The 26,428-nt window shown below is 44.8% G+C and overlaps 2 protein-coding genes and 1 long non-coding RNA gene across 3 annotated transcripts in view; 1 reads left to right on the forward strand and 2 right to left on the reverse strand.

Annotated features, from left to right (window-relative positions):
* Window positions 1–1,055: 1,055 nt before the first annotated feature.
* LOC144102018 (uncharacterized) lies at window positions 1,056–10,664 on the reverse strand. Its single transcript, XM_077635282.1, has 3 exons — window positions 10,217–10,664; window positions 5,538–5,647; window positions 1,056–5,247 (listed from the first exon to the last, which is right to left on the reverse strand). The coding sequence occupies exons 1-3, from the start codon at window positions 10,496–10,498 to the stop codon at window positions 5,199–5,201; spliced, it is 441 nt and encodes a 146-aa protein (XP_077491408.1). The 5' UTR covers window positions 10,499–10,664; the 3' UTR covers window positions 1,056–5,198.
* A 3,112-nt stretch (window positions 10,665–13,776) lies between these two features.
* On the forward strand, window positions 13,777–19,951 carry LOC144102021 (uncharacterized). Its single transcript, XR_013308147.1, has 2 exons — window positions 13,777–13,908; window positions 19,804–19,951. It is a non-coding gene; the product is annotated as an uncharacterized LOC144102021 (long non-coding RNA).
* LOC144102019 (Fanconi anemia group I protein-like) overlaps window positions 16,152–26,428 on the reverse strand; it is a 62,913-nt gene continuing 52,636 nt past the window's right edge. The window contains exons 28-32 of the mRNA XM_077635283.1: window positions 24,105–24,221; window positions 19,754–19,813; window positions 18,732–18,827; window positions 18,558–18,665; window positions 16,152–18,158 (exon numbers count right to left, since the gene is read on the reverse strand). Coding sequence (XP_077491409.1) covers window positions 18,048–18,158; window positions 18,558–18,665; window positions 18,732–18,827; window positions 19,754–19,813; window positions 24,105–24,221 — 492 coding nt within the window. The 3' untranslated portion in view covers window positions 16,152–18,047. The remainder of the gene's footprint in view (window positions 18,159–18,557; window positions 18,666–18,731; window positions 18,828–19,753; window positions 19,814–24,104; window positions 24,222–26,428) is intronic.

Consider the following 26,428-nt stretch of genomic DNA (forward strand, 5'->3'; position numbering starts at 1 on the left):
TGAGGCAAGCGCTGGTAAGGAGCAGAGTGCGAAGAAGCGAAGTCTGGAGTCACCAAATTTGTGGAGAAGTACCGACCCAAGTCGTTGTCGGGTCTCCACAAAATATATTTGACAGGATCCGCTCAGTCAGAGGAGTGGGACAGCATGCTGCCGCCATTCCACTGTGCAGCCAGGAAAAATCGAATCTGTTCCTGCTTGGCAGGTGTGCTGGGGCATGTCGTCTTTTGCGGCCGGACCACTATACCACGCTACAACCTCGTATGTGCAAATTGAGGGTCAGAACAGTTTTAAAGGTCTGAATGATATAGTTTTTTTTCTGCCATATGAAATCACTATGTAACAAAATGAGCACATTTTATGCATTCTGATATGTTAACATTTGCAAGACAAGCAAACCAAGACAAACTTACCGAAGCCATACCAGGGCTACTGTATAACATGGGGGGCGTCAATTTTGAAAGTGATTATCTGTGCTCATTTTGCATACCTGGCTTAATATGTTTTTACATGACCTTTCAGATTCCAGCACATTTTATTTCGTCTGTGTTTGTAGGAACTGCATTCCATACACAATGTTCTGATGCTGCTCAAGTCGCATCCACAAATGCGGATGCAGCACTGAAAAAGTTCACTGAAAACCTATCTGCATTTTTGTGGTATGATTTGTGCACCTTTCATGCAACTGATTTGTGTTACACCACTTGTACTGACTGCCAGGTACTATACCCTGTCGAGATGTTGCACTTTGGGTGATGCAGCGAACTCATGTACTATTCACATGCAGGAATAAATTTTTTTTTATTACATTGCTGTCATTTGCTTTAACATTCTAAAGAAAAAAGATATGATTCATGTGCATAACAGTGGCTTGCATTTGATGCTCATTTTCAGTTGATATGGAAAAAGTAACACTGCTCTCTCCCCGCATGTATGTTTATTTCGGAGAATACTTAATTCTAGCCTGTGCCATGCTGTGTTCTCGTTACCTCTTGCACTAACCCCCTATTTAAGGATAGCACAGTCACCAATTAAAGAAAAATGATAGCACAAATGTTAAGAGACAGCAGAACAACAAAACTTTATTAGCTGCACACCCACATTCCAAGGCAGGGTAAGAACCAGAAAGAGAGCAGCAAAACATGGGCTGCAGACAATCACAGGCCCTTGGAAACTTGCTGGCCTTAAGAGGCCACATCTGACACAGGGCAAGGCATTGTAAATAGAGATAAATCGGAGACGACAGTCCTGGTACCAGATGTGACACATCTGATGATGAAGACCAACTAGCCTGTGTGTCAGTTCTGCAGCAATACACAGTAATATACATCAATATACAGTTTGCATTAACTTTCAAGCATCCTTTTTATGCTCATTCATACTTCATTCATAAGCAGTGTTCATGCTTGGTACCACAACTGTTCCAAGAGTAAAAAGAAATGATGTGCTAGATATGGATTCAAGTCGATGCAAGAATTTTTTTCATTGCCAGTTAACTAAAACTAATTCATGAATGCTTTATTTGTCCCAGCACTAAGCGATGTGCTCACAGTTCACTTAAAAGCGCAGAAGTTGCATTGATTCTTTTTTACTTCCTAAGAAAGCTGACAGACATCGTGAAAGCACCCAATTCAATTATATGTCAGTGCACCTTACAATGTGCTAATCGGCACATAAGGCAAACTATTGAAGTTGACAACCTTTTACTCTACATAAAGTCGTTCGAAGTTAAGTATATATATGGTTTTGGTATACGAATGAAAAGATAATTGATCATAATTAATCAGAAACACAGCCGCTGCGGTGGCTCAGTGGTTATGGTGCTCGGCTGCTGACACAAGAGGCGCAGTTTTGATCCTGGCTGCGGCGGTCGCATTTCGATGGAGGTGAAATGCTAGAGGTCCGTGTACTGTGCGATGTCAGTGCACATAAAAGAAGCTCAGGCGGTCGAAAATTTTCCGCAGCCCTCCACTGCGTCGTCCCATAGCCCGAGTCGCTTTGGGACGTTAAACATGAACCATAACCAGAAGCACAATATTGATGTCTGTGTGCCACATCAACAGGGTGAAAAATGTTCCACTGTGGAAAGATTCCTACTGAGTGTAGCTTCATAGACAGTCATTGTTACATATGTATCAAGTTCAGTGCTCTCCTTGCCATTTCTTCTCTTCCATGTTCACCTTTACTGTTATACATTCTTTCACCATGCTGGTTTCATTGATGTTGTCGAGTGAAACCTTCAGAAAATATGACCTGGCCTCTGTGGTGACGCAGTAACGAAGCCATTCTGCTGCACGAACTATGTTACATGTTTGATTCCTTGTGAGAGGAGACTATTTCTGATGCAGACCAAGTACAAAAACTAAACTCCCCACACATTATTTCAAATCACGTGAAACAACTCCAGGCAGTTGCAATAAATTCAAGGCACTAAACTATACCGTGCGTCATCACAGAGACTAGGTTGGTTTGGAATACACCATAACTTCATTATATTCTTGTTAGATTTTACATGCATTTTAATGCAGATGTGTCTGCTATGGCATTTTAATATAAAAAATGCACCAGTTCTGCAGCCTAAGCGCTACTCAAAGTTAGGAAGTAGTCACTGTACTCCCACGTTATCATATTTTCAGAAATTGTTTAACAACAGGGGCAGTCTAAGCAGCCTTCTACATTCTAAATTAGCTTTCTACTCCCAGTGGCCAAATAACTCAAGTTTCTCATGCTTCATTCTAGTATTGTAATTCTGGGTTGTCTATCTAGAAAAGTATGTGTTCAGTAATTAAATATGTGTCATTAGGCCATATTGTAGGTTTATCAATACACAGAGACCCATGGAGTGATAACTGCTAGCCCTATGCCTGGAAATTTCCTTGTGTGCATTCATGGAAATGCCTAGACCATGGAAATATATTTCGATTAATGCTAAAAAAGAGAACTTTTGCTCAGGTCTTACGAGGCTACCTTAATTCATGTAGGAGCTGGCTCTTCATGAGAGGGAATCTGTCAGGCTGAAACCAGCTGATTTTTTTAATTGCAAGCCCAGGAAGTTTCTCTTGCAACCTTTTCAGCAGACTGACAACCGTGCCGTGTTTTTGTTGCAGCGCAGATAATATGCACGGTACTCTTAGTCAGGTTTAAATGACTGCTAGGAAGTTTCCCAGAGTCTGCAGTGTCCTCAACAGCCAGTCTACTTCCACATAGGTGTACAGGTTCCGAATGGTGGCAGTCCCTCAGCAAAGAACCTAATGAACACTGATTTCACTCTACTGCCCAAATGCTAAAGGTGCGGGGCATTGAACTGTGTGGTCATGCTTGTGCTGTGTGGCTTGCTACGCGACTGCACATGGGAGCTTAGCAAAAGGAATGTATAATTCTTTTTTAATGCGACAGCATTAGAGGTCCCATTTACAAGAAAGTGGGCTTCTGTCCGTCCATGCCACGAAAAAGCAGGTGGCAGTGAAGTTAATTCCAATGCAATTCCCGCCTGCTCACCATGGAACTGCGCATCAGCTCATTTGGGTGAAGGATAAGACAGCCCCTCAAATAACCACCCGGAAAAGTGAGCCCTATGGGTGCTCGGGAAGAGCAACCTGTGTCTCGCGAGCCCCATCGGTGGCTCTGTTTGAAACAGCCACCTGCCGGGGCACTGGCGCATGGCTTAAACACCGCGCCAAGAGTGGTATGAGGACTCCCCACAATTTATGGACCTATGAAAGAGGAGGAGTTCTTGTGCGGGAGGGATCTTGTGCTATCGAATTACACTCCTAAGGGCAGGTTATGCGGCGCCCAAGCTTTTAAAGCTTTTGGTCATGTTTTTGGGCTTAGCATGCACCGTGACCTTCCATCTCTGGTTGCGTCAGCTCCCCACCTTGTTCGAGTCAGCAAGGCAACATTGCCACACCTGATGGCAGTGAAACCTGCCATACACAAACAAAAGAATAAATTTTTCCAAACTGTTGCCTTACATATAAACATATCTTACAGAATCCACCCGTTTTAAAAAATTATCTTGTCATCATTTATAACAAAGGCCATGCAACCAGGGTCCAACTACAAGTATCATTCAGGTTGCATGTGAATGCACGAATGCAACATTTATTACTTCTATTCGTATGCAGATTGTTATCACGGTGGCCTACAATGTCTTGAAAGCAAATTCATTTTGTCTGTGCAGGCAGAACGTTTTCACGTGCATCTCTGTGGACCGAAGAATACAACGGTGTGCTGAAATTCAAAGACGCGCATAAAGTTTCACTGGGGGCTGTGTTCAGTCTCGTTGTCATGAGGCCGAAAATGGAATAGTCGTTTTTCAAGGACAATTTCTCTGAAGTATAAGGCCCGACAAGCTGTATATATAACTAGCATAGATCACATTAGAGAGGTTTCCAATTCTGAACAAAATTGTGCTAAGTAAATGCATCGCGAGCCCGGTGTGACCGCGTGTGCTGCGGCATATGACACCTTCAGCATTCTTCCTTTCGAACCTGCACAGTCGTGGTCCGTTGCGCGATTTCACCCCGCTACATCTTCCTTAGGCATGATGCTTTATCTCATCCACAAGTGGGAGTAGCTGGTCCTATTGAGCTGTGTTCTCAGTGGCACATAGCTACATAACCATAGGCTTTCACAACACTTTATTTCAGCCACTGTCATGGCTGCTGCCCACATGTATGTACACCCTCTTGCAAGCTGTCACACCTGAGCATCTCCTGTTTTGTTTTGACAAGAAATGGTCACTGCCTTCGTGTCACGGATCTCCCCCCGGAAAACACTCGGACCGAAACAATGGACTATGCGGCAGATGTACCCAACAGACACACATTTTATACACCCTTCGTGATAAAAACACTAGCACACAAAACTAACTAACGAAACTAACACAAAACACAAAGACTATCAGTACACACGACCCGGGAACACTGCTACCAGCGTCTACTATTAGCGTTCTACTGTTAGTGGTCAGCGTACGTGCTCACTGTTGGTTTGGAGCGGCTGCAGCATTGTATGGATCCAGTAGCCGACGTCGAGGTGGCGTTCGACGTGCTCAGGCTGGCGTCGCTGAAAAAATGGTCGGCAGTGGTGTTGAGGCACCACAAGACCTGAAGCTGGTAGGCGGTAGTAAGAGTGCCTCAGTGTGCGTATTGCCTTGCTTGCAGACAAATTTCTCCGCTGGAGCCTCCTGGAGGGCACACGGATCAGTCTGGGTCCCGGCCGAAACCTTCAGGCCCAGGGATACCTGTGTAGCTACCATAGTGCAAAACAATTATTACTGCATACTATACAAATAAAACACGTTGTTGTGCTAACTGGTGCATTGCATCAGGGAAGATAACACCAGCCAAAAGCAGACGCACACAGAAAACTGAGAAGATGACAAGAAAGAGTGCAACCTCTTTCCTCTCAGAATCCCAACCTCCTTTGTGCATGTTCGTTTGGCTGGTATTATTTTCCTAAAAGCTGTACAGACATATCTAAAGTACTGGAATACTTTAGCTCAACAAAGTGCTTGCTTTGTTGACATTCTTTTTACTTACCAACAGACTGGCACTCGCTTGTTCTTTCGCTTGCACGCAGGCTCTCCTTTCCTGGTCTGTGTTGCCACTGTGAGTTTGGCAGCAGAACAGGTGCAAGTGTGCGCTGGTTCCTAAAGGAAGGCACGTGCAAACAGAATATTTGTGCTCTTGTGAAGCAAGCACGGGTACAATGAAGCGGACATCATTCACCTCCAGGAGGTCGCAAAACCATTCGATTCAAAATATTTTAACAGGAACTGTGAATTCCTACTGAACACTGCCCAGACAAAGACAAGTTCTCCTGCCGAAACATTGGCTGAACATAGTAAGGCTTCCCCCACTACCTCCTCTTCGTTTTGTGTTCTCATGAATTCCATCTTTCAGCCCTTTCACTACTTTTAATAGAGGTGTCTGCTGTTAAAGTAAGCAATAGTTGGAAAAATAAAATGACAGCTCATGAAGGTTACATTAGCTACTGGCCCAAAAAACATTTTGCTTGCAAGTTTATGTACCATATGCAATACGATTTCTCATCAGGCTAGTGTGAGGTGGAGCAAGAGTAGTCGACTGCACTGCATGCCATGGCTGTAGGATGCTGCCGAGCTGGAAAAAAAAAGCTTATTTTTCAAACAACCAGTAATATCTAGATGGTTCTTTCCCTTTCTTCGGAGGGGATCAGGAGCCCCTCCAAACGTGATGAATTCGGCGGTGTTTGAAGGAGACGACTGATGAATGCAGAAGATGAAACAAGGAAATATATTTACATAAATGTACAAGTGCCAAGTGAGTTACAGAAGCTGAGTCACACAGACAGTCAAACTAACTAAAAAAAAAGGAATCCTCACACAGAGAACAAGACCTTACTTATCGACCCACGAGTTAAAGCCTAGGTACTTGTAGAATTGCGTTCCACTGCACGAGGCCTCTAGCTAAACTAGACAAGACTGACTTCTAATGCATTTGCTTGCGTTTTTGTAGGTTTCGCAAACAGCAAAGTTAGGGTGGGCATATTTCGAGGCTTCGAAACCAATCTAGGTAGCCACAGCCCCTGAAGGTTGGGCACAACCTCGAGCCCAGGGCATGGCTAAAAGAAAAACACCATAATGAAAACACTCCGAAAAGCCTCTACCCGCGGGAGTTCTTGCTCTTACCGCGAGATGTTTTTTTTTTTTCCTTTCCAGCCATGCCTGCGCGTCGCCTCTCGAAGGATGACGAGTTTTTTTCTTCTTTTTTTCAGCTAACTGGCAGGGCCACTAACTTGCTGGCTCGTTGAGGAAATGTCAGATGGCGGAGGTCCGCTACACTTTGGCGCCATCAAGAACATTTTGGCGGTAAAATTCAGCGCGAACAAACGAAGCAGATAGAAAGGCGCCAAAACAAGCGCTTAACTGTTTTTTGGCCCCTTTCTATGTCCTTCGTCCGTTCGCGCTGAATTTTACCGCCAAAATAAACTACATCCAACTCGCCATTCTTCTGCCATCAAGAATGCCGGCGGTGGAAAGGGCGCTCTGCGGAACACAATGCAGTTCGCATATTTCCGTGGAATTAAGCGCCTGTTCCCGGCTCACACAATGTTTTCTTGGTGCGCTGGTTCGGCCGTCGCAGCGATGCTATAAAGCGGACTGAGCCTTCGTTAATGTTTGCGGGGGACACGTGGGTGGGGAGCCCGGTGCGTTACTGGGAACTCTCCGCGTAGACCGGAGGCCCGCAGGGGACTCGAGCTAAAGGAGTTTGAAGGAATACGTTAATGAAGCGCGACCTTACACCACTTAACATATGTGCATCACACTGACAGCATACACGCCTCTCGATAATTAGGGAGCCCAGTAGTGATAGTTATGAACTAATGTAGTTAACTATGCAGCCTGCTAAATAAGACATCTCAGCTGTATATTCTGACGTACTACAGCGCTGACAACGTTATGCCATAAAAAGCGCTCTGCTAACTCAAAAAGTCTATTTTTAACAATTGTGTAAAGTCTAAGGGTGAAACACGTTGTATGGACCTCCTTCAACCCGCGACGTCACGAAGATGCGGTGGCGCTGATGTCAGCAGCGACTTTCGCATGGTAGGCAAAACAGCTACCGCCAGCCGATGCCTACCTCAGCTGCTGCCGCTACCGGCGGCTGCATCATGCCTGTGCACTGCAGAAGCAGCATGTATTGATCAGCTGCATCACTGTTCGATCCACGTAGTAGCATAAAAGGAAATTTAAATTAGCCCCGATAGGCTTCTCGCGATAAATACCGCATTAGTAAACTGGCTAACGGGGAATGGGCCGCGGTAGTAAAGCGCGAAGTCTGGGAGTCGATCGGCACTGCCACTCAATGTACTTAACAGCATGTAAGTTACTGCGTTCATTCACCTTAACATCAGCATAGCACGCTTATAACTGCGCAAGAAAAAAAGCACGTATGTAGCTGCGCACGCATTTATCACCTGAGCCGGTGTGCACGGGGCCCCCGCCGGCAGGTTCACTCGCCCCCAAGGAATGCGTTCTTTTGTTAATAGCACAGCATGTTTTAATGGCACGTTTTATGGCATGTGATATTTACTTGAAAGTGTTTCTTAATATGACCGACGTAATTATTTGATTCGAGTAGAAAGAAATCTGGCAAGTTCATGCGCGGCCACGTTGGCATGCTTAGAATAGCGTACCTTAATTGTGCTAAAAGCCGCATGCTTTTTCATTGCATCATGCATGTGTCATGTTTCATGATGCAGTCCATGACCGCGAAGGTTGTTTGGAAAGAAGCAGCCGCAGGCGTGATACTAACAGACGTGTCGAGATTGAGAGGGGGCGCGGCAATGAAAAGTGTTTTCGTTATTTATGCACGCGATATGAAACTAAATTTGGTGCAAATATGAAATTGCTACGCTGGTTTCAGTAATGTCTTTTATTTTTAGCTATACCTGGTGCAGTTCTTGGGTAATTATAATTAACACCCTCGTCGAGTCACCTCAAGGCCTTAAATAATTGAGTAGAAAGTGCGCAAATTTTTTATGCCAGCATGTTCACAAAGCCCTGTTCTGCATATGACGCTATTACTTCTTTTTTTAGATGGTCATGTACTTATGCATGCATAGTTACGTGAAAACGTTTCTTACAAAAATAACGAACATAATACTGCACGTGTAGGAAAAAAAATCGAGAGATAAATTACACTCCTCAACGTCTCAGGAATTGTTTGCGACAAATAGAATCATTCTATTTTCATGCGTTACGAAATTACGAAGGTGTGAGTGATGTCAATCGCAGAAAATGTGAAAGGTCAGAAAACGAACCTTAACGTTTACTTCCTCGTTTTTGGCCTCTTCGTTTGCGCTTTGGTCAAAGAAATGCGGCCCTGAACTCAAAGAAATTACCTCACAATTTTCGACGACCACGCATCTCGAAAGCGTACTTTATAAATTTCTACTGAATATTAAGCTATAATTTTTCGTCACGAAACAGAACACCCCAGGGCTAAGAAAGAAAATATTTCCTGAAATCAAAAATTTTCACCAAATCGACCAGAAGTCGGCCTGCCTGGTGCGTTATCCTGCGGATAAATACAGCGCTTAAGCGGGACAGCTAGAGGAGAATGGGGACAGGACGCTGTCCCCACTTTTCGCACAGCACGACACCTACGTATGTCAGCAGACGGTGAGCGCGTCTGCTCCGCCGAAAGAACGCCAGCACATCCTCTCACTTCTGTCCCGAAGTAAAATTATTCTGGCTAGAGTAGAGTGTCAAAAATTTCCTATTTAATTCAATGCCTAGCGTAGAAATCAACGCCAGAAACGCTTTCTGTTTACTACTAACCATATATACAATACAAAGTGGCGATCTATTTCTCTGAATACGCTTCACGTGGCCAACGCGAGATGGTGTACTTCAAGAAATTACTAAGCTGTAAACATCAACCATTGCTGTGATTCGCAGAACTGAAAACGCGCCTACAAGCCTTGAAAACCCGCGCTCAACGCCTTTCCGCAACGACACTCCCTGGCCTTTTGCCTACCACGAGCCCGCTAGCGACTGCAGCGCCACCTCGTTCGTTTACAAACATGCAGGAGGTCTATACTGATCGTGCCTGGCTGTCGAACAATGTTGGACACCCGGCTGCGGGATTGAAAAAGTGCGCCACCCGACTTGGGAACACAATGGACATACGGAGAGGAGGGGGAAGGAAGGTCGGGACCGAGTCTGCATGTCAAAGCAGCAGCCGAATGGGAACCGCAGCCAGTGCTGTGGCATGTTGCAAGTTGCGCGTCCGCGCCATAAGTGTCGCCACGGTCGGAACGATTGCAGCGATCCTGGTATCTGGCAGCAAACGCGGCTGGAGTCAATGACACAACGCGTCTGCGCCGCCAGTGCCGCCGCGGGCAACGCTGCAGCGCAGTGGCAGCAGACGACAGCGACCGGCGCAAGCATAGCGAGCAAAGTTTTGAGCAATTTATGTTTTTACCGCCAACTCCCAGGCACCGCCACCGTCGCATTTCAAAATCGTCCCCATTGGCTCTACGGGAATGTCACACCCTTGCCGCAGCAGCACGCACGTAGCCGTCAGGACAGGGCCCTCCGCGACAGTTGACGCTTCGAATTCGCCCTGTGCCCTAAGTAAATGCGTCACCTTTTTTCAATCCGCGTAGATAAAATTGCCATCCATCGCAGAGCATATCGTGTGCATACGATCGCTGTAAGCTGGAAACTCACCTTCCCGGTGGGAAGAAACAGTGTCGGCAGGGACTTCGGTCGAAGCTTCAGGCGCTTGACGTTCATGCCTGACAGCCGAACGAGCGCTGGGTTATAGTAGTAAGCGTCAGGTGCGAAGTGTCGACCGCAAACGGCGAGACGTCGGCGGGCGTGCGACGCTGGCAGTCCGATGCGTTCCAACCAGGCAGCTCGCTCACGCACGCCTCTAGGAATAATATGCCTGAGTTCAACACCTCGCCAGTCACCGGGTTTGCAGCCGACGACACAGCAAGGCGTATTCATCTCGGGCGGACGAAAAAGACACTGCCAGTGGCTCCGGAACTCCCGACAGAAGGAGGAGGCAGAGGAAAACTGAAACCATATGCGCGAAGGCAGTGACCTCGCCAAGACCTACGGAACTAGAGACCTGCACATTTGGCGGGGTCCGATGGGACTACGTGCGCCAACTCTCGTTAACTTTTTGGCCGTTGAGAGCGCTCGATTGACCTGTTCCATCCATCCATCCGTCTGTCATGACCATCATCATCGTTTGCTTTCGACAAATGATTTCTTTTCTTTTACTGCCTCCCTGAGCATTTGTCCCGTCTTATTATTTTGAAACCTAGTAATGAACAATGCAAATATGACATTTCTTCAAATCGTAGCGGTGAATATTTTGTTTGCGCGCATGCCAGGCGTGAGACTCTCTGGCATCTTTGCTAGGCAATGGATGAATGATGAATACTCACAACGTAGACAAATGACAAAACTATTACATCCTTGAAGTAACATAAATGACGCCATAGCGCTTGTGTGTGTTCTTTCATGTCCTTGTCTGATGTTGCGCTATTTTATACGTCATGCACTACCAACAAGCCCAAACCGCCGCCTTCTTGCTCAACAGGTAGGATGCATGGATGAATACGGCTGAACCCTTTAAATCGGGCGGTGGCTCAAGCCACCTAGCCATGACTTGTGAAATTTTACTCCTGTCTTACTTTTAGCCACAAATCATATAGCCTTCGCTTGGTTACTTCTACCCGCTTAAAATCTACTTTCCCTTCACTATCCTTAAAACCCAATGCCTTGGATGCCTCGATGCCAGCGCCGCCATATTGAATCACACGGTTTCAGCGGCGCTAGCGTTTGTAACGGCGCCGTTCATGCTCTCGGCGAGCTTCAAAGTGCTTTAACTTGAACGACCTTTTGCAGCGAGCTACACTGGGCTACCAGTTGTGCATTTCGCGGTACATGGGAGAGGCCAGTTGTGATTCAATATGGCGGCGTTGCTTAAGTTGTCTCCACCCGGGGCTGGCATCGAGGCGCCCTATTTAACAGGTTAATTGTAGCGCCAAGCCGCCCGTAGCTGCCGTTCCCTAGCGGCAAAAGGCATGAACTAGAAGGTGCGCGCTGGGGCAGTGCCAAATGTGCAGGTCTCTAGTTCAGTAGGTCTTCGACTTCGCTCGCGCTTGCCCGAGAGGGTCGCTCAGGCACGAGCAGGCAATTTTCACGGCTACCGGAAGTGTGCCCGTGACGTCGTGGCTCCAGCGAATGACAGTGTATGTCGGCCTGGTGACGTCATGGGTATAGTGACGTCTTTTTTCACGATTTTAGTTTCAAAATCGGTCACTACGAGCACACCAATCGGCCCGCGAATTAAAAGAAACGGTTTTTAAGAATTCATAATAAATTGCCGGCTCAGTTCCGAAGACTCATACTTGGTGAGCATGCTTCTTAGTATCATTTCTAAGCATTGAAAACATTTACAAGCGACTTTTTATTCGTTGCATAGTCCCTTTAAAACGGCGGTGCGGTGTGCAACGTCAGCGAATCGGTGCACGTTGAATCCCAGGTGGTCGAAATGAATAGAGCCCTCCACAACAGCGTCTCTTGATCGTAACTACGTGTGTTGCGTAGGGACGTTAAACTCCGCATTCCGCTTCCACTCGCTCGTCGTTGAGCGTAGATGCACGAAATGTTTTGCAGTACCGGCGTAGCGCTGCCTAGGACTGGGTTATTAGAAAGTTATAGCATAGCGCGATCCGCTAACGTTATCCGCTTTTGCTCGCAGCCAGCGCGCACGCGCCAATTGGAAAGACGCGGCACGTGCACGCGAAACTTACCGGCTCCCGTACTCCCCGCAGAAGCTGGATAACCGTTGCGGATCTTGCTATGCTATAACTTTCTATTGATGGCGTTAGCGACATTCTTTTTGAAATGGGTCTCGTACCGGTCATGCCACTCCACACCACGCCACAAAGCACTTTTGCCACCGACCTCGTTGAAACGCAGTTCGAGCCAGAGACGAACACACTCAGGACTTTTAAAAGCCTGCAGTGCTTGCAGGCTCAGGTGCACGAGTGCGTGTTCCACGGACTACCCCCTTTCAGCTGTGTCTATTTTTTTTTTCTTACGGGCGCGCAGCGCCTTCTCAGTTGCGAGCGGCGAGTAAAGCTGCAATGACGACATGGAGTCCTTGAAGCACAGAGTGATAAACCGCTGCCACCGGCAACCACACCTCCTGTTCGAGAGCCTGCCTTCGCAAGCTCGCGCCACGTTCTACTGCACTCGGCGCGCTGATAGCTTTAGCGTGCGCTAAGCCATACTTCACGGCTAAGCTGATAACTGTTCAGACGGAAAGTTTAGGAAAATTAAAGCTAATGTTGTCCCTTCGGTTTGCCTTGGTTCCCGGACAATGTTCGCCCAAGTTTTCCGAAAACGGGAGATGAATGATTTTGTTGCTTATAAATCCATTGCACGTTCTGTTCAATGCTGCTGCGTCCTTTCGTGTGCTGTGGGGCTGAGGTTAGTGCAGAAAGTTTCAGTGCATGTAGCTGCAACAGGCAAGATTCTGTATGGCAACACGTGGTAGTGTAGTCTGGCAACAGGTTAAGATAGCCAACATAGTTGGCTATACCACACCGAATCCCGCCTGTGTACCACCCTTTACCGCATGCCTTTAGCTCTGCTGCTGGACTGCTACAAATGTCTTGTAGAACACCTGGCACTGCAATGCTTGAGATGAGTTTAGAACAGGCACGTATTCAAACCCCCGCCCCCTCTCCCCGCTTGATACAAGAAATTACCTTCTGGCCCTAACCCCCCCCCCCCCAAAAAAAAATTGAAAACAAATTTCTTCGCACCCTCTAGAGGCTTGAACCGTTGGTTTGGTGGACCTACTAGAGGCAAGCCCCGTGGCCCAAGAGTAACCCTAACACTATTTTACAAGAGGTTCCTTCGTCAGTGATGGCACCTAAACAATGAGGGGCATTGATCTCATTTTGTCATGTAACCAAGATATTGTTGCCTAATTAACATGCAAACAAAAAATGAAAGGAAAATTGAGAGGATTGACACAGCACTAATGTTAATTAATAGTTATTTGAGCTGTCGATGACAACACAATTCAATCAGCAAATGTAGTTCAACATGGACAAAAATACGACACAGTGTCCCACAAGGAAGTAGTCAGGCCCCCAATATTTGATACATACATAAATGAAGTAGTGCAAATAGAACCTGAAGTAGATTTTTGTCATTTATGTGGATGACACAGGCCTTTTCCTTTCAGGTGCAGAATTTAACAGTTTAGACTGGGCGGCCAATGAACTGCTGGTGAAGATTTATTCGTGGTCTCGCAGAAATGCACTACCAATCAACATGATGAAGACTAAGTCTTTGTTTTTCATGTTGTACCGACATACTCTTGGGTGGTAAGAGAGTTGAAATAATCAGTGCAGATAAAACAATGGGACTTTACTTCAATGAGCATGTGTGTTGGGATGATCATATAGATTTATTATGAATTAAATCAGCTCGAGCCGTAGGAATGATCAGGAGATGCTAATGGACGCTTCATACCAAAGTAAAGCTTATCCTGTGCCATGCGCTCTTTGAATCAGATGCCAGATATTGCTACTTGGTGCGCGGTAACACTATATACAGTAACATCCAGAAACTTTGGCTATGAAAAACAGGCCCCGAGAGCTATAGCAAATGTGGATTACTCGTACCCTGCACAAACATTGTTTTCAAGGCACAGAGTTATACCTAGAAGTGTTCTATACGAGTTTCTTGTTTTACAGGTATAAAATCACAACTTCGCGATGGAGTTACTCATTTAATAAATATGGCCAACTTACACATTAATCCAATGCGTCAGATAACAAGGCACCATGAATAGTGGCACGTACCACGCCCAAGAACTAATTACGTGTTTCAGTATCTAGGGTATCTTCTACTGTATACACTTATCAAATTTGGCTTGACTGATGATTCAGTTGGCTATATTACAGTCAATGGCACCTGGAATCTGTTATTTTATCATACTGCTCTTGTTTATCTGAGCTGTGTATTCTGTGAAATGATGTGCTGTTAATTTCATATCAGTTTTATAATTAGTTTCGTATATAAACTGTTCACAAGCCTGTGTACTGTAAAGAGCCAAAAATATTTATCATTGTATTTTTGCACAATGCCTGTCTTATCAATAATTCGCCCATTTGCATTCTTTATGCCGAACTGATAAATTTTCTGATTGAGACATTAGTTTTCTTTTCTTGACTTCTATTCATGTCAAGCCTACTCGCACAAAGTTATATTTCACTTTATGGCACACAAACAGCTAAGGCTACCATTCATGTAACACAGGGTTAATTAAGTTAGTTCTATGCATCAAAAGCAGTGTTTTAAAATGCCATATTCTGTAAAAAATTTGCCACTTTTAAGAAGCTAAAGACAAGTTAAGATTTTACAGATCTATTTTCTCCAAGATGTATACTGAGGTGACATGCATGTCGGCCTCCTTCATGAACGCCAACTTGCTGTCATCTCATTGCAGGAAGTGGGATTGGTCTTTCTGTACCTCCACTACTGTGGCTGTTAGTGCAGGAATGCATTTGATGAATACAATTTCACCTCCCTTTGCCCACAAAACTTGTCCGTCTGGTTTCTGCCTGTCCTCTCATCCAGGCCTGTCCTCTAGGACCTAGGACTGTTCAAATGATAAAGGTGGATGCTTCAACGAGGGCCAAATATCCCTGTTTCATGTTTCTTGAAAGTGTTAGTTAACAATAGCGTCAATTAGGGCTGCATGAACTACGTGGGGTTTTAAATGATCTCCTACAACAATGAGGTTGCAAAGGTAGATATGCACAACATCACAAAGGGGATTGCGGTATTAAAAAGGCCAGGTAGCAATAGCATATAGCTTCGAAATCCTCCGTGAGGGCGCCAGAGGGCGCGACGTGCTCACGAGCTGGGCCCACGCCTGTAGTGTCGAGACCGTGAGGGCGCTAGATGCGGCCACATGCCGGTGAGCTGTGAGCAGCACGCCCAACGCACCTTGACCATCCGGCACTACTATGGCAATGTTATGTGCTATGCTAAATGTCTCAAATATGCTTGTGCCAAAATTAGCGTCCTCATTTCTTTCCCTGCCTGCTTCATCCCTTGTCTCATGGCCAGCTGCCCTCCTTTTGCACATTCTTTGACACTTTCTCAGCACGCGCTCTGCATCTGTTCACACGCAAGATACGCTCTTTGCAAACATACGCTCGTTGCCTACACTCCCGCTAGTTGCCATTTCCTCCGATTTCACCTGGCACTCAAAATGGAAGAACCATTTTGATTCGCCTCTGAAAATTCCATGCGCAAACTGCATTGCTGTGGCCTAAGAACACAGGTCAGCATTCATGCATTCCTGCATTAGGATAGTCTACGCGTAGCAAATACACTGCTGCTTTTTTTTACGTCGGTCATTTCTTCCCAATGTTTGTTCCTTGTTCTGCATGATTGACAGCTATAAAGGCATGTCTGCATTCCAATAACAAGCCAGTCATGCTAGCCTACTTAGTTGTGTTGTTGTTTCTTTTGTCTTGTCTTTGCCCCAAACCACAGTTAACGTCACGTTGCTTTTCACTTTTTGTAAAACAAAACGAAGACATCTTCCCTAGTTCTCTTCAGTGAAAAAACTGGCCAACACTGGAATTATATTTCTGTGGGCGCGACAAAAGTATTTTGCCACAACAGAAGCTACACAGCATGGCAGGTAATTGAAAGGCACACGAAAGAGACCAACGTGAGAATTTATAGTCACATGATAGCTATATACATTTAGCATGGCACAGCTACACGACTATATTGTCTTACTTGTTCTATTTAGCCCTCATTTTTCACCATTCATTTGGATCCTGACACAATGCAAGCCAGTGCACAGGCATTGTTACCTATAAATCATGTAAAACAACATTGAATATCATCAAAATAGTGATATCTCAGTTTCAATACTGGATTCATTTTCTTAGCGTCTTTTTATAAACACAGACACTAAACCTAGGTCATCACTCAAGGGCACCTCCCTGTCTTAGATCTAGCGTCTGTGTTCGTAAATAAACCGCTAAGAAAATGAATCCAGTAAGCTATTACCAACAAGCCCAACTTAATGTGTTAATGCAGTTTCAATACAACTGAGCCGAAAACCAAAGGCAAGCGTGCTCTGCACATTTCAGCTAACAACCTAAGTACTTCTTTCTGGGAGCATCAGCACGTGGTTCCTCCATGTTGCTTTATCTTGCATGGCATTTGTTGCTCTGGTTTCAGTTTTGGCACTTTAGTAGGCAGAATCACTGCAAGCTAAATGGAGCACACCACTGAAAGCAACGCAATTTACAGAACAAAAACACACCTGAAAGCCATAAAGCAGCCAGTGCTGCTATTGCATAGTTTGTGTCATGCTCAGTGGGAACACAAGAAATGGTTAGACCAGCTTGTGACTGAAGAAATGTAGGTTTCACCACAAAGTGAAAAGAAAAAAAAGGCGGAGAGAGCTTGAGAGGGGGAACCAGAAGCTGCACTCCCGCTTTATGCTGAAACCGACTTTTCTCAGCGTTAAGAGCCAGTTGAAATATTTCTCGTGTTCCCTCCAAGTACAACACATGCTGCACAATATATGCAACAAAGGTACATAGCACTTGATGTGCACAGTCTGAAAGTAAACAAAAAGAATGCAACAAAGCACTACTGCTACTTGCCCTCTAAAGCCATCACAGGATGGGTGCAGACCACATGCATGCTTTTCTGCTTAAGACCACTGATTACATGAGGGTGGCATATTGAGACTAGCAAGCAATGAAAATGTGCTGTGTTGGGTTTAGTGGTGCATAAGGCAATGAATATGCTCCACAGCCTTAAGAGAAAGGAAACCACATTTTTCGAAGTCAATGACTTGCCATCGAAAAATCTGGTGCAGTTTTGTCACTGGCCTCATTACAGGGATTACTCGCGCATCACATGATACACAACGGGTGCACTGTACACAAATTTTGAACCAAATGTTACCCCGTTTCAGTGGTGTTATGCAGCCTGTACTGCTTAGAAAACACAGCGATTCCTTGACTTTTCTGCTCTAACTGTCAACTGAATCAGCAGAAGTGCGTCTTACACTTGTGGCCACTCTTAAGTACAGCAGTTCCTGCTTGAACTCAAAACTGGATATGGAGAGAAGTTGAAATGCATAAAAGTGTAGTGTCTGGTTGTGTAACTACAGACATTAGAAAAACATTTTCTAGGAAATGAACAAGTATTACATTCAAGAAATTCGAAATGACTGCAGAGGATGCAGATGGCTCTACATCAAAATGGATGAGCACTTGCAAGACATGGTGGTCCTGTAAGATGTGCCATGCCAATGTCAAGCAACAGGAAGCGACTGTGGCTAATGTATCCATCAACAGCAGCAAATGATTCACCAGCAGTCCTTATATAAACACATGCACCTTCATTGTAGCATCTGTAGCGACACTTCCCAGCTCGTGCAGCAGTTCACATGGCGCCTCACAACTGTTCACCTTGATCACTTCTTGTTGCCAGGGGCTTTTCGTAGGCGCTTGCTTTTTGGTTTCGCTGCGCTGGATGCTGGCGCTGAACAGCTGGCTGTAGATGTCGGACTGTCGTTGTCCTCATCCTGAGACAAATCATCAGGTTCATGCAAGCTTTCTTATTACCACCCATAAGATGTTGAATCATCCTTTGCCAAGGCTATTGCATGTGCTAGTCAGAGATCTAAGGGTTCATATCATGCTCCGACAGCACTCCCATGGCAAAATAACAACTGTGCATATGCCCAAAGCATCAACTTCATAGACGTTTTGATGTTAGTCAGCAAAGGATCAGCTTCGCGCTTGGAAGCTTCAAGCACACAAAGGCATCTCAAAAGCTTAGTTTCGTGCTCTTTTCGTAAGTGGATGCAGATAGGATAAGGAAAAGAGACCCTTGTGTACACTTCCCCACAATGACAGGTGAATTCCCCTCAAAGATACCGACACTCAGTGGCATACAAACAGCATGAAAAAGTGCTTCTCACCGGACTAGCATTGGCTTCTGCAGACTCTTCTAGCCGAGCTTGAACTGTGGCCGAGTTAATACGGAAGTCTCGAGCTGTGCTCATCTTCACAAACTCCATGAGGTTAACCTGCATGGGCAGCATTCGCGAGCTCACTCATCATTATCAGCCTTGCATCAGGTCAAGCCACCTTACCTTTGTCTTTTTCACCAGTTGAATAAGAAGTCTCTCATGTTGCTCAATGGAGTAAATTAGGGATGGTATGGTACTCAACTCTCTGGCAACAACAGCCTTGAAGAAAAAAAATAATGTAAAACAGGTGGTGTAAGAAAGTGGAGCAGCAGCACCAGCCGAAGAAGGAAGGAGAAACTCTGTATTTACTTGCGTAATGCGCCCACTTTTTTCCCAAAAAAGTTGACGATTTGGGAGAGGGTACACGGGGAAAAAAAAGTTTAGACACATCTTTTAGCAACAGTCAAAATTTTATATATAGTATGTCCACCTGCTGGTCCACCTGCCTGTTCATTTGTACATCTATAATCAACAAAAGCTCATGGTCAGGTGCGTTCGTGTTGCCAGTTTTTAGCATCATTCGCTTCCAAATGTGTTTACTGTATCACGGTGCGATCTGCCGATTTTGTCACAGTCAACGGCGTCGGCCAATCGCAACAGTAAAGTGAACGTACTGAACACCGGCACTGAAGGCCAAATGTGCATTTTTTATGAGAGAATAAAAAACTAGCAGCATGGTTAAGAGTGTGTAATATGAATGTTTGAGTGTTAGCTGTGGTGTGAGAGGGATCCAGCATTTTTGCTCCAGATTTCGAGCTCACCAAATCGTTTGGGGTTCTGAAGGCCCCGTTTCCTCCATAGCATTTCAGTGTAGATGCTTTATAGCATTTAGTTTTAAACTGCTACACTCCTCTCCGATGCTTCAACGCTTGCCAGCTCCCTAAGCATGCACTGGCGCAGCCGGGCACGCAGCAATGTGCCGAGCAAGCCACTGCCGTTGGTGCTTCTGCCAAGTTCGTCGAGCGCGTAATCGTGACGTTATTGCCGCATAACTGAGGAATGAACTAAGAAAAGCCAATGCTTTAAGATAAAAGTAAATTATAACAACAAAGTGAGAGGTGGGTTCATTATGTGAGTGTTTATTAAGCAAAAAAATACGGCATGCACTAGCAACAGTAGCACATGCCAAATGTTGTCAAACCTACCTTCTGGACCTCATCTCTTCGCGGTTTCTTCTTTGTTGGTCCCCTTTCAGACTCCGCATTCTGCAAGAGAGATGAAAAGGAAGATACATGGACAAACATCAGAATGATCTCAGTACCAACAAGAAGCACCCTATCCAAGCTGGAGAGTCAGGCATCCATGTTTGAACCCAACGTATCCAATAAAGAAAATGGTCATAGAATATGGTGCGTCCCATTGCAAGATGTCTAGTGGGCTACTCTTTTCAAGGTTACTGACTTTTACATGTTTCTCCTGGCCGTTGTTTCCATGCTTTCTGTTTCCACAATGTTCCCCTGCGTACCCTGTCCTGTGCACCATTTGTGCGTTTTATTTCAGGAGCTTAGTGAGAAGTTCTGCAACCAGCACAGAACAAACCAGCATACGCAGTGCTTGCTTCGTGGATGAGGAAAAGACAGATAAAATCAAGCAAGGTGGACAAGATGTCATGCAAAAGTGCATGGACTTCGTGCTGCGCACTTGCTGTACAGTCACAAACCACTGCAGGCCATCATTTTATTTTCAGTAGGTACTTCTCAACAAGACCAACCTTATGACGAGATCCCTGAGAACTCCCCGATTTCTCCAGGTGCACCAGATATCCCTTAAAATTCCATGTTTACAGGTCACTAGACAGCCTGCATTAGTGCCAAGAGTCAAGAACATGTGCCTGGCATGTGTTGCGGAGCAACATAAAAGCCCAGCAGAAGAAATGAGTGCTCTGCACACACAAGCTGCACATGAGCTTGTGCATGCAGCTTGATGTCAAATATCATAAAGACCCACATATATTATGAGTTTTTTTTTTTTTAGATTTTAGCATGCGAAAACTGTGCCTCGTATCATATGTCGATCCAAACAATTTTCAGCTGAAGTTATGGCCTCGCTATTAATCACCCGCACACGCATAAAAACTCAATGATTTAAAAATACGTTGCCTTCGAAATGATGTTTCATACTTTCACAATCTGTTCTAGGATGAAGTTGGTTATTCTTCACGAAGGGACAACATCATAGGTGCACCGTGAAACCAGAAAACTGCTTTGAAAACTTCTTCTGCGATGCATTATTACGGGTGCTAGCCCTACTTTTAACCCCCAGTTGGTTCCGGTGTCTGCGATTGCCCCCTATGTTTGTAGAAATTTTTTTGTTTACATGTTTGTTCCCACCCATTACACCCTGTATTAAACATAGGTCCACATTATATGCAGTTCTTTATGGTACTGCATATTGTCACATGGTGGTGACGGCAGTCTGGCAGTCAGGAAGACAGCAAAAAGGCTTCCAAGAGAAACTCTCTACTGGGCTGACTCACGCCCACAAAGAACTGAATGACTCGGTTGCGAGGATAGCAGCAAGTGTGCTTGGCAGTCATCAGGAGAATGCCCACCACTCTCAGCCGTGCTCAATTTAAAGCTGACAACGACCTTTCGAGATACAGGATGCAAAGTAATCACAACAGTCTCGACCAAAGTAGAATCAGTTCTGCCTGGCTGCGATCATTCGAGATAAATCTGGTTGCATCTTGCATCACAGACAAAGTGATAAAGCTGTGTTGGCAGCACTGAGCAAGAAAAAAATAAACATTACAATGCTTTGCAGCAATATGTACAGATGTCAAGAAATCTCACAAATGAAACAGAAATAAGTGAAAAAGGCAGTGAACAGGCACGGTATCATAGGCAATCAGCACAGCCAACTATAACCAGCCATTTGGTTATTGCACACAATGCAGACCCCTCTGGAGTGTCGAGAGCTGGAAAGCTGCACATTGAGATTTATATACGCATTCATGGTTCAACCAATGCGTTCAATTCCTCGTTCTTGCCAGCTGCCATAGCCGAGTGGAATGTCCTTCCAGACAGTGTTGTGAATGAAGTTAATTCCCTAAAATTTAAACAGATGTTAATTGATTTATTCCCCAAATAATTCCTGTTGAAGGCCCTTTTTCTTTCTGTTTCTTTTGTTTACTCACTTACTTGCTTGTTTTTCTTTTGAAGTGTTCACAGTTGTATCTACATGTGTTAAGTTTATGTTCCAATCTTGTTCTTTGTGACATGATTACTGTTCGCCCCCCGCCCTCCCTTTATGTAATGCCCCCTGGGGCCCTTAAGGGTAAATAAATAAATGATGATGATGATATAGTGCACCAGAAAAAAAGATCCTGCTTTTACTATCTGTGAAGATTGTTTTTTTCTTTCTACAACAAAATGTCCATTCAGATCTGTAGGAGGCAGCAGACTGCTTAAATTGCACTGACTGTGACGAAAGGTACACAAACATATGAGTACTTGAAGCAACACCTCACAAAAAAAGTGAGAGGAAGAGAGAAAAAATTTGTTCATTTTTACACTGTTAAAGCCGACTAATGCAGTAAATACACAGAATTTTTTCACTGCGTATCATAAGTGATGTATGAAGGCATTAATGCCAAAAGTTTACAGGCCACTGTGGGTATGGCTTGAGTTGCTAGTGTTTTGCTTGGAAGAGCTCTTGCAAAGCGCCCAGAGCTTTCAAAGTGCTTGACATCAAGGAGGCATCCTCCTCACTTCGTACAGCATTAAAGCGCCGAGGTCGTCACAGAGTTGATAATGCAGCCCAGTAGCAACTCATAGGGCATCTAGTGACTCACTTCTTTCAAGATTGCCGACTTTTAAATTTCTTGCCTGTCTATTTCAGGCAAAATTCCCCGAGCACAGAAGAGGCAGAAAAATGCAGTGGCTGATGGTAACAGACTGTACACATGAACCATTCACCACAAAAAAAAAAAAAAATTCACTAAAACTGTAAAAAATTCCGCAGTCCAGAAGGCAGTCCGGGTTCGACCTTGGACTTGGGAAGCAGCTGCTGCTTTCCTTCCAGCAATTTAGAGGGTAACTGAGGACAAGCTGAAGCTGGCCTGTATTGATAAATTGCCATCTACTAATGAAAAAGACACTAATTACACTGAAAGTAAAAAAAATGAAACACAGGTACCAGCACCACAGCCCGCTTTCACTAGCAAGCTGCTGCATGTCAAGATAGGTTTTACTGCATGAACACCCGAGGCTAGGCTAGGTTTCCATCCACTTCCAAATGGTTATCATGAAGTCTTTTTCTATTGCGATGTTACAAGCTTCAATTAAATGGGGAAAAAAATGCTAAATTTTAAAATCTAACTTTCTCAGCAGTAATTCAGTCTTTCGCTGCTGAAAAAAGAAAACATCAACATAGAAAAATCCACAGAATCAATTTTTACTCAGAACAAAAATTAGATGGAGTTGTCCTCAGTGCTCCTTTAGAACGATGCCTACCCTCCTTTCCTTCCGAGCATCTGAAGTTTGCAGTAAGGATATAAACCGAAAAGTTAATTCTGCTCACTACTGGTTCCAGCTTCTTCTGCAGAAAATATTTTTGAGTGTAGGTAGATTCAGTTCTTGGTCAGCACCAGCCAGAACTTAGTGACGAACCATAGGTGGGCGAGTTGGAGCATAACTTGCTGAAACAAACCACAAGAGTGGCGCAAAGGACAGAGGTGCTGTGTCCCTGTGTGTTCCTTGCATCCTGTGTACCACCCATGAGCTTTGTTTCAAGAACTTAGTGAGGAGTGCGGCGTGGACTTCGCTCTGGGCACTCACTAATCCGTAGCAAATAACTGCGGACCATCACGTTGATTTTATTGAGCCCTTTTCACTTGGCCACCAACCTTTTGATGCTAATCCTGACAATTCCCTGATTTCTCCAGGTGCTCAAAATTTCCCTTGACAATTCCAGGTTTTCTGAGTTGCCAGACACCCTTACTCAGTCCTATCACACAGCAGCTTGTGGACTTACACTGACAGCACATAATGCATTAGACTAGGTATTTAAGAGTATAAAAAGGGAAAAACATTAAAACATATAACATAAACACAGCAAAACACATTTAATAAGTGCGCTACAGTCAAACTGCACTGCATGACTGCATTGCACTGGATGAGGACTGCATTAGTGACACTTCTGTTACCCTGTATAACGCGGAAAAAACTTTCGGCACAGATTTTGTCGATTTGTGTGCAGGCTTGATTTGCCCTCTCCTCCCGTTTTTAGGCACGTGTGCACAATGCCTATATAAGCAGTATTGAACCGAATAAAACTAGTCGATAGGTTGCGCTCGTTCCACCTTCACCTTTTTTTTTTCCTGTGTTCGTCTTTTATGTATGTGCAACTCGTTCTTAACAATTGTCACACTGCTACTGGTCATGACCAACAGATCTGAACTTCAACTATTGAGAAGACATTACGGCAACAACCCAGCAAAGCACTGAGTGGTCTATGCCATAAATTGCAAAGCATTTTCTCAAATGCGGCACTTACTTGCAGGAAGGTGATCATAGAGTAGACATTCGGTGTCAGCTGCGTAGCCGTTAACTTTATAAGCTTTTCATACTTGCTGCAGAAGCTCCCAAATTTGGAGCTGTACAGCGACAAGTACTGCAAGGAGTCATAAGAGTGGAAAAGTCAATGGCAGCACAGACCACTGGTTGGGAAAGAGAGCTAATGAACCCAACGTGATGCACAGTGCAAATGAATATATACACCAAGGCAACAGAAGTCCTTATTTTCTCCAAAAAATTTCACAATATTGGTACTTCAACCTTGTACCTTGTGTAAATAAATACATAAAAATTCTGAATGACGATAAGCCGTTTACTGATTATTGAAAGGAGAATATCAAACAACCAGAAGTAGCACAGAAACATGTACATTACACTCCCTTGGTTTTTTTTTTAAACAAAACTGCTCATGAATATAGCCATCTGAAGCTTCCTTGGCAGTTGTCTCATATGTAGAACAAAAAAGTGGTGGCCGACCAGAGCAATATAGCAGATAACAACGAAATGGTAAACGTAACTCGGTGAAGCAGAACATCAGGTGGAGTAATAAGGTTAGGAAAGACAGAGGGATAAGGCAGCACATCTGCCTCAGGACGGCTTATTGGAGATCATCGGGAGAGGCCTTTGTTTCACGGTGGCTCGTGATGCTTACATCTACTCAGAGTATACTAATAGCTGTATAACATTCATAAACCTATTCTCACAACTAGGCATGTATGAATATTCGATCATTTTGAATGTTTAGACAATAGTAAAGTATTTAATGTTCAATTCAATCCAAATAATTGGTATTCGAAATCTCGGAAGTATTCGTCTCAAGCGAACAATGTTTCTGGAACTCTTGGTGCGTGTAGTTTCAGCTCGGCGGGCCTCCTCTGGGATGGCACCGCGATGCGCACACAGCCAAAGCCCCGACTTAGTGCTGCATGCCTGCGCTTCCGTGCATATGCCAGAGCCTGTCTGTGCATGCTCGCGGCAAGAGACGCAAGCAGGCGGAAGCATGGCACCCAGATCTGTACCTGCTAGGTGCCTGAGGCCACGCTATCCGCAGTGGCCATGCACCGACGGCGTGCACCAGCAGAGAGATTCTACATAACGCGATCCACTTCCACGCACCACCAGAGTGCAGGCACTGACTAGTCCCGACGGGGCAGGCATGCAAATAGCTGGCCGGCACATGGCACCTTGTGGCATCCTCAGGGCGATCTGCACTTGTACAGTGGCTCCGCACTTTGCTAAATTTCTCTAATCGGAGGACACTTGGCTCCCTTGACTTCAGCCGAACAAGTCTGTGCTAACTGCAGCTGCCACAGGTCTGCTCCGCGTGAAATTCGCTAAACAAGCACGAAGGCGAGCTAGCAAGAGAGACGTGGAGATGGGTGCCCCTGTCCGACACCTGATACGGCATCCGGTGCATACGCCTAGCAGGTGTCACGGAGTCTCCGCTTAAAACTAACAGCTGTACAACGACGCAACCACAATTAAGAGCAGCAGTTAAAGGCCTCACAAATAGGTCTCACACCACACAGATACATCAGCACCGCATGTAGGTCAGCTCCCCCAATTTCCGATGGCTATTTTTGCAGAAAGTCGACACAGCTTCAATGAGTGTGACAAAGCTTCAAGGCATTTTTTTTTTCATGTAATGGCCTAGCATGTTAGCAAAAAACATTATTTTGAAACTGCCTATTGTGCCGTTCAACCAGTTTTGTGCGCCAGAAGTATTCGAAATTATTCGAAGAAAATTACCACTTGCTTCAAATTCGCTTGGAACCAAAAAACCACTTTCTCACATGCTTACTCAGGACTAGACTGGTGCGGCTTGAAAACAACGACATTGTCTCCCTGCTAATAGAATTTTTGTCAGAGATGATGGCAATCACTTTATAACCAGCATGCTCAAGCTTGATAACAAACATTTGCAAAAAGTAATGCATGCCCCTGCTAAAAGTACGCAAGGTTTTAAAAGGAAGGAGCATCCTATCCGTGTGAAACCAACTGAATGCAGTATGGCATTGTTTGGATTAGTCTCCAGAACATTTTTCAGCCTGCTTAATTAATTAATAATTAATCAGAAATAACTAGATAACAACCTTAAAAAAAAAGAACTACGAGTGCTTGCAATAATGTACTGTTTATATAGCTTTTATGGGCCTTAGAAGAATGCATGTGAAATAACAAAAGTACCACGCAGCAGCAATGCTCCCGTACGCACACTAAAAGAAGTAAATTTTATCAAAAGCTGACGGGTCTTGCGGTTTCCAGTAGCTGCGAGATGTGTCACGCAAAGCGAGTATCTGTCAA

This window comes from Amblyomma americanum, chromosome 8 (genome assembly GCF_052857255.1).
Source record: "Amblyomma americanum isolate KBUSLIRL-KWMA chromosome 8, ASM5285725v1, whole genome shotgun sequence".
Classification (NCBI taxonomy): Eukaryota; Metazoa; Arthropoda; class Arachnida; order Ixodida; family Ixodidae; genus Amblyomma; species Amblyomma americanum.

Excerpts from the sequence above, each read along its gene's own strand:
- LOC144102018 (XM_077635282.1), bottom strand. The coding sequence starts at position 10,498 with ATGAATACGCCTTGCTGTGTCGTCGGCTGCAAACCCGGTGACTGGCGA. Across the intron at positions 5,648-10,216 it reads TGTTTCTTCCCACCGGGAAG|GAACCAGCGCACACTTGCAC; the intron begins GTGAGTTTCCAG and ends GCCTTCCTTTAG. Across the intron at positions 5,248-5,537 it reads AAGCGAGTGCCAGTCTGTTG|CTACACAGGTATCCCTGGGC; the intron begins GTAAGTAAAAAG and ends GCACTATGGTAG.